This window comes from Sinohyriopsis cumingii, chromosome 7 (genome assembly GCF_028554795.1).
Source record: "Sinohyriopsis cumingii isolate HCF-2022 chromosome 7, ASM2855479v2, whole genome shotgun sequence".
Lineage (NCBI taxonomy): Eukaryota > Metazoa > Mollusca > Bivalvia > Unionida > Unionidae > Sinohyriopsis > Sinohyriopsis cumingii.
The window spans coordinates 138,752,078-138,765,188 of NC_142967.1; the positions used below are offsets into that span (position 1 = coordinate 138,752,078).

A 13,111-nucleotide genomic window follows, 5' to 3' on the forward strand; every position below is an offset into this window, starting at 1 on the left:
TTTCTGGTGCAAATAGTTCAATATTTATGAGTTCCAATGAATGGTTACACCATAGTCACTACAGACCGATTTCAGCCACCGTTAAAATCCTCACTGTATGGGACAGGTACAACTAAATTGATTTAATTATTTATAGGGATGTCTCCTTCAACATATTTTTTTTAAAAACATATTGGTACACGTCCGTTGGATCCATACGGGATGGAATAAGACGATCCCGCCCCGACGAGTCTCCCAAATATAGGTAAAATAATGTGGTGACAGCACAGCATCACTGGGCGGAAGTCTTCCTTGATGAAATCAATGGCTCCAAGATGATCTCAACGAACATGTGATCAAGGCCAGGGCGTGCCACAATATATCAGTCAATTACGGCTGAGGTCATTCAGTCTGGAGAGGGATTGGCTCACAAGCTGTATCTAGCCCTGGACACACCACATGAAGAAAACAAGCAATTCTTCCATACCTGATCGGTCGCAGCCAAGGTCAACAATGACAGCGCCTTCCGCTCCACACCAGGACTTAGGTGACAAGTATGCTACTGGTGCCCCCACTACCAAGATCCGTGTGAGAGACAACATTATCATCGGTACATGGAACGTTAGAACACTGAGGGCTGTGGGAAAGTCGAAAGAACTTACACACGAGATGGATAGGTACAACAGGAACATTACTGGTCTCTGCGAAGTGCGCTGGAAAAACTTTGGCGAAATAATAATAGATGAAGGGCATAAGCTCTACTTCAGCGAAAGAGGGGACAAACCTAATCATGGCGTTGGATTTCTTGTCCACAGCATTATGGGTTGTTGCCCAGTCTCAAGCAGAAGAATTACCATCCTGCTGAGGACCACTCCCTTCATCGTCACAGCCATCCAGGCGTATGGACCCACATCTAACTATGATGACAACGAAATGAAAAATATTTACAACCATATGCAAGATGTCATTGACAACTCACCCAAGAAGGACATTTATACCAAGTCTTTATAGATTTCAAAAAAGCTTTTGATAAGGTATGGCATGCGGCCATATGGGCAACTATGAGGACGTACAACAGCAGTTCAAACCTGGTGCAGGTTGTTGAACACCTCTATGACAAAGCCATCTGTGCTGTCCTCATCAGTTGCAACAGAAGAGATTGGTTTCGAACAGCAGTTGGAGTCAGACAGGGATGTATACTGCCACCTACAATCTTCAAAATTTTCCTGGAAAGGATCATGGAGGATGCCTTGCAAGACCACAAGGGCACTGTGAGCATCCGAGGAAGAACAGTCACCAATATTTGCTTCGCAGATGATTATGATTGTTTATCAGGAGATAAAAAAGAACTGGCTGACTTTGTTGAGAATATCGACACAACCTCCACGGCATACGGTATGGAGATGAGCGCCGAAAGAGCCAAATTGATGACAAACAACACCAACGGCATCAGTGCAGAAATAAAGGTCAGTGGACAGAAACTGGAATGAGTCACAAGATTCAAGCACTTGGGATCAGTCATCACAGATGAGGTCTTCAAACCAGAACTACTTTGCAGTATTGCACAGACAACAGCAGCAATAACAAGTTTGAGATCAATATGGAAAGATACCAACATTTTGCTTGGTTCCAAAATAAGGTCGATGGGCTCAATTGTCATATCCATCTTTCTGTATGCTTGTGAAACTTGAACAATCACATCAGATCAACAAAGAAGGATTCAAACCTTCGAAATGAGATGTTACCGCAAGATCTTGGGCATCTCATACATTGACCATGTAACTAACGAAGATGTCCACAACATGATCCAACAAGCCATCGGATCCTATGAAGACCTCTTGAAAACCGTAAAAAAAAATGTAAACTCAAGTGGTACGGTCATGTCTCAAGATCATCTGGACTGGCAAAAACAATCTTGCAAGGCACAGTGCGAGGGTGCAGAAGAAGAGGCATACAGAACAAGAGGTGGGAAAAACAAACATCGAGGAGTGGACAGGCATGGGATTTGGAGATTCGCAAAGGGAAGTAGAGAACAGGGAAAGATGGAGAGAATTGGTTGTAAAGTCAACCGTGGTGTCCCAACAACTTCTTGGGTTAAGGGTTTGATGATGATGATGATGATGATGATGATGTTTCTGTTACGTCCTCGCGGAGTGTTAAAGATGTACTTTAAGTCACTAAATTTTTTAAACGTTATAAAGCCCATACTACTTGCTATATATACTTAATTTGTGTTACTTGTTGGATTTTCTTAATAACTGCAATGTTATGTATAGTTGTATTTTGTACTTGTTCTTGTTCAAAATAAAATTCATATTGTACGTGACAAATGACTTTCATTTTGTGAACAACAGAGTACATAGCTAGTATATTATTATGAATTTGGATGAAATATTCAGATCATTATTAATGTAAACATGTTTACCTGAATTTGAGTTAAAAGATTCAGTCTTGCATCTGACTTTAGAATCTTCTACAATACAAAATTCTTTTAAGTGACAGAGTATGGCCAACATATGGTAATTGCGACCTAGAGTGGTATAAAATCATGTTTACCTAAAAATGACTCATTCTCGCATTAACATCTTGAAGCTGAATCAGTTCTATTTTTGTGGTCCTTTTTTTTCATTTGGGAGAATTTATTTATTTAAATTATTATTCACTGAAATTACAGAGATTTCAATAGTACTCTTGGACAGAAACAGTAGTTTGGAATTATAATGAATTTAGACAAATGACAAAATAACACAGTGGAGACGAATATTAACAAAGCCGCAATCTACTTCCTGAATAAAAGCACTTTCACTAGAAGACTTCGAATTCAGATAAAGGCAACGTACCTGATAATACAAGACTATAAAGCTCCTGTGCCTCTTAATTGTTTAATATGGATAGGATTAATAACTCACCAACAAGTGATACTTAATCTTTCGACATAAATGGTTGATGTTTGAACCAACACATGCATTGCTTTCAATACGTGTCAGTTACCTTGGCCTCTTAGAAATAAGACAATTTGGAACAGCTCTGTCTTTATCCTGTTGCACAGTTTTCAACCTGTAGTAATATAGAAATAGCGTGCCGTATCTTCTTAAAATAAGTGCACGCAGGAAAAGATAAGGATTTCCAATCACTCTTATAAGAAGTTTGATTCCTTATATGCCTGACAGACATTTGAAAGTTCTCATATGACTCTGAAAAGGATCTTTTTATGCCAAAAATATGCTTAGTGGACAATGTATTGACAAATAAAGAGTCATTAGCTGTACTAGCAATATTTCTAAAGTTTGCACTTTTATCTCATCCAGTTTGACTTGACGTCACTATGTTCGCAATTTTTGAACTCTTCAATCAATATGGATTTTTCGAGATAATTATAATATGTATCGACCTTCTTGGCTCTGCATCACCTTTCAAATAGTTGTTCTTTTTCCCATGCGAACTAGAAATGTGTTTGTCCATGTTCTTTTCTACAATTCTAAAGTTCCCTACTTAAGATCACATGTTGTAAACTTGTTGGTTTCACTAAAGATTTCTAAAATATGCGAAATTAAAATACCAGGGTCTACGAAAATTCCAAACCAAAATGAACTCAATGAATGATATATTCAAAAATGTATTTAAATGAATTCACAGTATTTACAAAATAGTTACTTAGTCCTAAAGTTTATGAAAACCTTGAATTCCAATAACTAATTAAAATATATAAATAATCTCAAATAATAACTGAACACAACTAAAGCTGATACTACTAAGACTGATGTTCGGGAATAATCAATTCTTTTACTTCATACCTTGTATAAAAAACCGCAGTCACAATTTCAGAACTAGGATGAGGGTAAAATATTCATTTCCAGATCATTCTAACTTGTCAACAACATCCTTTAACAGCCCAGCAATCACAAATCAGGTGAACTGGTTTTCAAAGGGAGAAACCAATAACCTGAATTCAGATCTCATCAAAACCGTCAGCACCTTCCAGGACACACGATACTAATGGTATGGAAAAATGGGAACCAGTCTGGAAATGAGGGAAGAAAACAAAAAGCATATATGGCTTTGGCTGGCCAGGATTGGTTGATAATGGAAGATAGTTTTTAGTGAAAATCAATCACAAATAAAGTTATTACATTTTTAACATGGTGTTTGCATTTGTTTACTAACAGAACTGAATTAGTAGCGAAAGTCCTATATATAGCTATTGCAATACAGTGACTCCACATATGCATGTACAAATAACTTTACTATAAACTCCACCATATGGTTATATTTGTGGAAAAGAAGCAAAATTAATACCTTTTGTAAACCACAGAGTGACTTTCAGTGATATATTAAACACATATTCAGATTAATCAACTTTTGACAGGAAGGGGAGGTACAGAGTGTAAGGTGTGAAGTCTTACTTTGCTAGGTGGAGTGTTTTGCACATTGGTTAATATCTATGCAATCGTATATAAATATATCGTGATGATTCTAATTCGGATTCTAATTCGGATATTAAGGATTCCAGTCCTCAACGAAGAACGAAAACCAGTCGGAACAGGGTGTTGATATACAAATAGACTACAACCGTCAAGCTACGTTAATTATGGATGGTGACCAGCAACCAGATCAGGTTAGGCAGACATACCAGACAATTAAGCTCGAAACACGTTTTTATGATGAAATTGGCCTTATCTATCCAACGGCAATGATAATTGCATTTTAGAACTCAGAGTTAATTGATATTTCTAGTAGATGTGTAACCTATAATTGGTCTTGTACAATGTTATTTTGAGTATCTAATTAATTAAACTGTTATATTCTGTGTACGGAGGTTATAAGGTTTTCTCTGGAACCATGATTTCCGTTTTTGTTTTCTTTTACATCATATCATTAACGATTGTCAGCGAAATTAAAGGATATAATTAGTTGCTATTTGTTGTTCTATTTTAAAAACTCCTAGACAACCTCCCCTTCCACCCTTTCAGAAATGTAAATAATTGGTCCTTAAATAGCTGAGGAATAAATATGTAAATTCATTAATAAAAAAACTTAAATAAAGTTAAAAGACTGAAATAAAGTTCGCGAACATGATACATTCAGCATCCGTGTAATATAACATTTTCAGGGATTGCTGTTCATCAATAGTATATCATTAATCTCTTATGGACACACTATATCTAAGAATTGAGTTCTTAGCGAATTTTGTGAAATCTTAACGCGGATTTTCAAGACACTAAAACCTGATTACTTTGTAACATTAATCTTGCAGCGGGATCATGTGATTTAAGATTCTCGATCAATTCAATTCTTTCAGTTTGAAAGATTCATTTTAGCTACATGTATACACGGGTGCTTTATGATTACTGCTTCTCAGATTTACCGTGTACAATCAAACCGCAAGCCATATTGCTTATAGCTTTTCTTTTTACAGTCTCGATGGTCGGTATTATTGTTGCTGACACCTAAAGCATTTGTTCTTGGACTTAAGACATGAACAAGATTCCATTTTTCCACATCACGCTCCAGAGAGACTGCATGACACTAACTTTTGTCCAATTCGAAACAGTTCTACTGTACTCAGACCGTGATCAGGCTTTGTTACAGACGAAAAGTGTTAGAAGAGATAACGAAATCAACATTAAGGACACTACCGCCTTCTTTGCACATTATACAGCTAATGGTGACACAGTGGTCGAAACTTCAACTGCGGACCATCATGATGCTCGAGGCGGCGAAAAGCTCGCACTGTTTCATGTGCCATCCAAGACCTTATAAGAAAGATGAAAGTCAGATAACTTCACAAAAAGCTCTTTGATATTACCTTTAAAATAATAATATACTGAATCGTTTTGCTACTTAGCTAGGATATTACAGATGTAAGGACATAAAATGTACCGTATGAGGATGTTTTACCATATTTTGTCACTAGCACAACCTGTTGGTCCGCAAATCATCAAGGATTGTGAAGCCTGCATCCAAGAAATGTCTTTAACAAAATAGTGAACAAATTAACCACGTCTTTCATCTAAATTGTGCCAGTCACACTCTCAAAGCAATTATAGCCTTCTGCAATTAGCTTTTCACAACTTAATTTAAAATTATCCTTTATTCAGTAGAGTTTACATAACAGTGTTTTGTAAAAAGGCAGGACACACATTTTCGCTATTTGGGACAGATATCAAAGCACTGATGGCATATTAAGTCCAATGAGGCCAAATACTAATAGGTTAGTAGTATAGGACGATAGTGGAGAGCCGTCGGGAGTCCCAAATTTAAAAGGTCAAAAAAATCGTGGGAAACACGGACATTTAATATAGGGGCCATCTTAGTTCATAGCAACATTGTAAGAATGTGTTGTGATGCGACATTCTTCACTGGAACCAAATGTCGTATGACGTAATAGGTTTATCATTTGTGGTCAGTATGTCTTTTTGTACAGTAGTCCATTTTAGATGTGTTTGTCGGGAAACGTGCCTTTGATTGCTTTCTAAATGAAATAAAGTACTTTGAAAAGTATAGATTTATTTAAAATACATCGCAAATGATGATGTCTGTCGGGGGGGGGTCAATTATCTCAAACTGTTGATTTATACAGTATTGTTCAGTTCAGCATCTAAAATGATGATAACAAGTTTAGTATTCAAGTGCAAATCTACTTCGCTGAACAATGAATATGCACGAATTCTTTCATCGCCATCACCGATGAAGGCATGACAAACAACTGTAGCTATGACTGCATTTTTAGTTGGTAATATCCAACTAACTTTTGTTCATCTGTCATTATTTTGATCGTGTTTGTGAGGTTTGTATTGTCCTTGCTTTGGGGAAGAAGTGGAATCAGTACCTTCGACGGGACAATGAAGCAAATTTATCTCGGCGGCCCATTATAATCTTTCCCAGTTCTACTTTTGTTTTAGCTTTCATGAATGCCTCTTTGAGATTTTGTCGGTCAATGAGTAGGAAATCGGTCGATGAGTAGGAAATCGAAATCGGTCGATGAGTAGGAAATCGGTCGATGAGTAGGAAACCTTAATCTGTGTCAGGATTAAATCCTAAGTTACCATAGGTTTTAAAATGAGTGTATCCTTACGAAAAGCAAGTCTAAAATTATCTCTTAAACCATATCCTCGTTGTCAACCGACTCCTCGGTACAAAGGAGACATATTACAAGTCACTAGAGAATTGATTTAGAAAATGTAGTTTTACTGTGACTTTGTCCTAGATCTCCGTTTATACTAATATACTGACACTGTCAAAATAAGATTCCTATGAGCGAGATAGTGAAGATATACCAAATTTTGGTGAACGTGATACGTGTTTCCTTCCTTGCCGAAAGAAGCTATAGCAGAATCCACTTTGAATGAAATGATTTCAGCAAAAGAGCAGATGCTTGTATTGAGATCCGAGTACACAAACATTAAATTCAATATTTCATTCTGCTCGTTAGGGTAGTAAAATAGTAGTAGTATCGATCGTCGTTGCCTTTGGTTGGAATGCGAGATGTGTTTCCTCACGTCATCTTCAAAATCACAAGCATGCACATGTGCTAACACTTCACTTAGCATACGAGGTGACGCCGAAAGTCGTCGTCGTCTCTTGCTTTCTTCTTTTGGTTTCATCTCAGCAATGGTGTGCTACTTCTTTAAATATATACTCCTTTCCACCTGTGTGATAGTGACTTACTTTACTTAAAATCTGCAGAGGTCCAAATCTCTACGTTCAATAGAACGCTACGGGCTTTCATTCAGAAACTTGCACAGAATCCCAACTTTACACGTTTCGCGCGAAAAATTGTTTTCCGATGTTTTGTCGTTTTTAAAAACGCACGAACTTGCAGCTTTACTAGAAATCTTAATATCATATAATCCACCAAATTCACAAGTTTGAAAATCTGCCACTAAACTTGTATCCCTTATCACTACGTACGTGTGTATGTCAAAATGTTTAAGTGAAATAAATTGGTATGTTTAAAAACAAAAACCGATAACGGTACAGTTTAATATTTCTTAATATTTACCGTGGCTAGACAAATGTTACAGTATTTTTGCCCATAAAAATGTAGCAACCTTATTAGTATATTTTCATTTAGCTTTTCTACCTAAGGCTGAATAAAATAAGAACACATTACAAGAAGCAAAGTAATTGATTTTTTGCTGGATTCCAAAGCACATGCTCAACAAATGCACATTAAAGGCACGCTAAAATAGCACCGCCATGAGACTTTTGAACTTGAAATCGTACTGCGCGCTCAGTCAAAAAATCCCCATTTGGATTTACTTATAATTGAAATTTAGAGCCATATGCGCCTCGAAACAACTTTTCCAGTTTGTCTGGAATTGAGGAATTTTGTTTTTCTGTCGATCCAGCTAAATTCTGCTTTTCTAGTTGTGATGGACTGGATTTATTACGTGGGTCAATACCGCACGATGTACATATGGCTGGAGGGGAAGTCCTTGACACAGCTGCACGTGTATTTTTGCTTTGTCATTCTTTTAATTGAAATCCTCAAGAAGACACAGGACTAAACACTGTTTGTTAGGGAATATCAAATTCATTTCGTTCTGAGTGCAGTAAATTCTCCTATGGAATATGATTTCTGTTGAAAATTTCATCTAAACAAATTCGTGCTGTGTATTAGTCTTTATAACATATGTAATTATGATTAGCAGAAATAACTAAGCAAGTACATTTTGAGGAAATTCAAGATGCAAAAAGGTAAATACATTTTTTGATATTATTACCAGTTATAAGTTAGATCCCATGTTTTATGCCCTATCACATATGCTTGTTATAGGATGGACCCCAGCTACATGACCTGTACGCCTTGTACTATATATCCAAACGTTTACACTAAAAAAAAATAAAATGAGGAAATATGCATAGCCTTCTTCAGTTAGATATTTCTTTTTAATTTTGTGTTGGGACTGATCTGTAAAATGGGACGTCTCTAAGAGAAACGGGATAGCCCTTGGCCTGAATATACCTTTCTATGTTATTGTTATAGACTCTTGAGAGCATGGCTCATAGTCGGAACCATTCGATTTGCTAAATAAGTATTAAAATGACCAGAATGATATTTTCAATATTGCAGGTTCTCGTGTTCGTTGTCCTAAAGCTATCTTTGGACATTGCGGAAATCACATTCGGTCGTTTGGTCAAGGGGAAAGATCATATTATGATTCAAATGAATTCATTCACATCATCGACTTTATCATCAATACTTTCCTTTGATCAAACGGCTTGCTTAGTTCATCCACAGACAAATCTAATAAATCGAAAGCTCCGGCATTTGCCCTATGAGCGTACATTGCTTGTTTACAATAAAAGTTAGTTCCTAACATACGATGCTAATTTTAGACACTTGTCGCGCTGTGTGGAGAAATACAACAATTCTGACAATGTTATGTTAATGAAGAACAAAATGGGTACTTAACAAACAAGTATTTAACATGACTACAAACTGACTATAGTCTGTCTGCCACACTGCCTGTCTTGGATCTAGAGCAAACCACTTCCTCGCTCATAAGTGAATTTTTGGTTAACAAAAACAATGATATCGCCTTAGCGTTGAATCGGCTTCAGATGCTATTCACAGTGAGAAAATCAGATGTGCCTTTCTGCGATTGACCGTTAGTCGCTCTACAAAAGAAAAGGAAAAAAAAAAAAAAGGCACAACAAGAATTTGTTGTGTTGACTGTTTTCTCTTCTATAGTTTAGGATTTTTTTTAACATAGTGTGTAGTCTCAACACGTGTGAAAACAATCGCCGTGATATTTGTGAAATTCGGGGCATAGGGCAATGTCACTGCAGTCATTCGATGATAAATGTAACACTATTGTTTTTAACTGATGAATGAAAAAAATTGTCAATGAACATATCTATCACATAATTTACCATTGTGTGTCTCTCTCTATCTCTGTGTCTCTGTCTTTCTCTCTCCAGCATAATGTTATTTCCCGTCTCTTCCTACATCGTAATGTTAATTTAATCTTTATCTCTCCATTTGTAATAATAATAATAATAATAATAGTAATAATAATAATAATAATAATAATAATAATAATAATAATAATAATCACGATGATGATGATGATGATGATGATGATAATCATGATCATGATCATGATGGTTTTTGTACTGATGTAGCCCTTGTAAAAAAAAAAAAAACTTATAAAAAGTGTAACCCTATCTGACAGACTAGGTCATTCTGTACGAAACGGCGTCTTTCCAGGGACAGATGTCTTCAACCACTTCTTGCTTACAGGCACATAATGCATCTAAATCAATCAGTACGCATTGCTTCATTTCAGGTACATATAAAATACATTGACATTAATGTTTATCTTTATTATTTTGAAAGAATGTTCTAGTTATGACGCCATTTGGGAAATGTTTGTGACCGTATGTACTCGCTTATAAGACGAGTTCAACTGCAAACTGGACAGACCCAGATTTATTGTCGCATTATGCTCCGACATATCTGAGTATATGTGATTAGTTGGGCATAATTAGAAGAACAACATAAATCCTGGTCTGCAGGTGCATTAAGGTACGGTATATCAGGTTCTGTGTTGCTTACTGTTTGACTCGTCTTATAATCGGTATATACGGTAGATTCTGTTCACAATGCTCACAAGGGAAGGTACAAATAGTCAACGAGTCAGGATAAAAATCAAAAGAAAAGCGGTTTACAACATTGTGTAGTTTGGTTCGTCCATTAGTGTAATCTATATCGATGGTTGTTGTGGGTTTAATGTCATTTTCAGCACACGATATGCTGCTATACATGGCGGCCATTATATTAGCTGGAAAACCTCGGTAAGAACCAATGACCCAAGGAAATCTACTTGCAACCTTTGTACATATCCACATTGGCATATTCAGAGAGGTGAGAGTCTAAATCGATGGCGTAATGACACTGTATTAAATGATCATTGGAAATATTGCTTGATTCCACAACGTTGTCAACCTTGTAAATATGTTGATGCTTTTTTGTTGTATATGAAAACACAAGGGAAAATCACCAATCCTTCTTCTTCCTTTAAATGAGCGGGGCTTATAAAAAGTGTTGATATTAAACCTTAGTGATGACTTCTGTCTTTTTGTGACACATCCCTTTCTCTCTCTCTCGGACACACACACACGAACGCACGCACGCACGCACGCACACACACACACACACACACACACACACACACACACACAAGAGCAGTCCTGTTAAGACACACATCTTCGATGTAGTTTTTATGTCCTTATATTTATCAAGCAAAACTAACTACGACACCTCATTAACAAAGCAGAAAAAACTCACATTCCCCGCCAAACGCATCTAATCATGCTACACGGATACAAACAGACAGTCTGTTACATCAAACGACATTTCAATTCGAGCGCAGGCCATTGCATCATGCCACATTTCTACAATGTAGGTATGAAATAAGAAGGCGCCTATGCTAAATACCCCTTTGTCACCATAAACTTTGGTCACTTTGTGGCACACATTTTATAGGGAAAATTTTTCGTCATGTTAGATTTCCGTTTGTGCCACGAATTTGTCAACCTTTTTTAACAAGGCTATCGGTCGCTTTCTTATGCTACTTCTGTTTTGAAGTATAATTAAATATTTATCAAGTAAATTAAGTCATCCCTAGATTCCAAATTTATTCCTCAGATAATTTCCTCTCAGCTTTTGAAAAAAGTAACTAATTCATCGATTCCAAATTAAATCTTTCTGTCTTAGATCATTACTACAAAGTCCAAGATAATGCTTTCCATATATTTCCCATCCTTTGTAACAATGTTGAGCACAAAACCAATTTTCAAGATTTTGTCAGGGGACATAAAGGTTTAGTGAAAAGTTCTTCACTTACACCAAACCTGTCGCCTGGACAAGGATTGTTGAATAAAGGATAATTTCGCCTTACAGACATCCTTCCAATGCACAAAGCTCTACAAGTATCTCTTGCCTGCGAATGCTTTTCAGGACCTCGCATTCGCCCCCCTACTTCTGACCTAACTTTAGTACTAATATTAGTACCCCTACTCCTACCTCGTGGACGGGGTACTAACATGAGAATGTATGCATCAATGGAGCAAGCATGGCGTGAATGACACCCAGTGGCGTCGCTGGGGGGGGGGGGGTGCGGACCGCACCGGGTGACACCATCTCAGAGGGGTGACACCAAAATGAAAAATTGCAAATTTTACACAGCACACACTGCTCGGTCTAGTCGGATTTCATAAGCGGATAACCGATCATAGTTAAATACATGACTAGCAGGCACAGCAGTGGCGTCACTAGGGGGATGCGGGGGGTGCGGACTGCACCGGGTGACACCATCAGAGGGGGTGACACCAAAATGACATTACTAAGGATTCTGTATGGTCTGTTACGGAAGGAGGACCATGGGGGTGACACCATGAGCTACCGCACTGGGTGACACCAACCCGAGTGACGCTACTCATCACACCCGACGCTCTTTCAGCCTAATATCAACAATTTGAACGTATTCCTTGCATATAATGAAATAAATTGAGTAGTCCTCTTTTTAATATCGGAAGTATCACAAATCATTGTACAAATAGTTGCAAAATCTCGTTTACCTTTCTTATCCCATATCTACATTTTAGTTCAAATAATGATTACTTCCGTTCTTAGCCTCTTTTGTTCGTATGCCATAGAAGGACATTGAGGCCTTATTTGGAAACGTAAACAAATCGTTGTAAAAATATGGCGCGGTTTGAGTCAGAAATTCTGTGCATTAAAAGTAAATACGGTTTATCGGCAACTTTGAAATTCCACCAAGAAGCCATTTATTCGCCACTAGATTGATAATAACATAGCGTAGAATATCCAGATATGGTCTGGCACGCCTTATATAGAAAAGTGGTAACGGCGAGAATCTCGCGTTATCTGTCATGGCGGTGTAACCATGCCGATTTATTTTATCGTGTAAGAGTTTATTGCATTCAAAATAAGCCAAACTTCTTTCACAACATGATTATACTTATGTAGTAGATTTCAACACTATTTGTTTTTCTGCCTTTAGTGGTGATTTTTTTTTTTGGGCTCCATTACATGATATGGGATCAGTTCGTAGCCTCAACCACAACAAATGAAGTTGAGGCTCCAACATCGTAGCTAACT

General features: G+C 37.1%; 1 protein-coding gene across 1 annotated transcript; it reads left to right on the forward strand.

Annotated features, from left to right (window-relative positions):
- Nucleotides 1–492: 492 nt before the first annotated feature.
- Nucleotides 493–990, forward strand: LOC149796234 (protein CFDP2-like). Its single transcript, XM_089963942.1, has one exon. The coding sequence runs from the start codon at nt 493–495 to the stop codon at nt 988–990; it is 498 nt and encodes a 165-aa protein (XP_089820068.1).
- Nucleotides 991–13,111: the final 12,121 nt, after the last annotated feature.

What these genes read in the sequence shown, in the direction of transcription:
- LOC149796234 (XM_089963942.1), top strand. Translation starts at nt 493, where the DNA reads ATGACAGCGCCTTCCGCTCCACACCAGGACTTAGGTGACAAGTATGCT.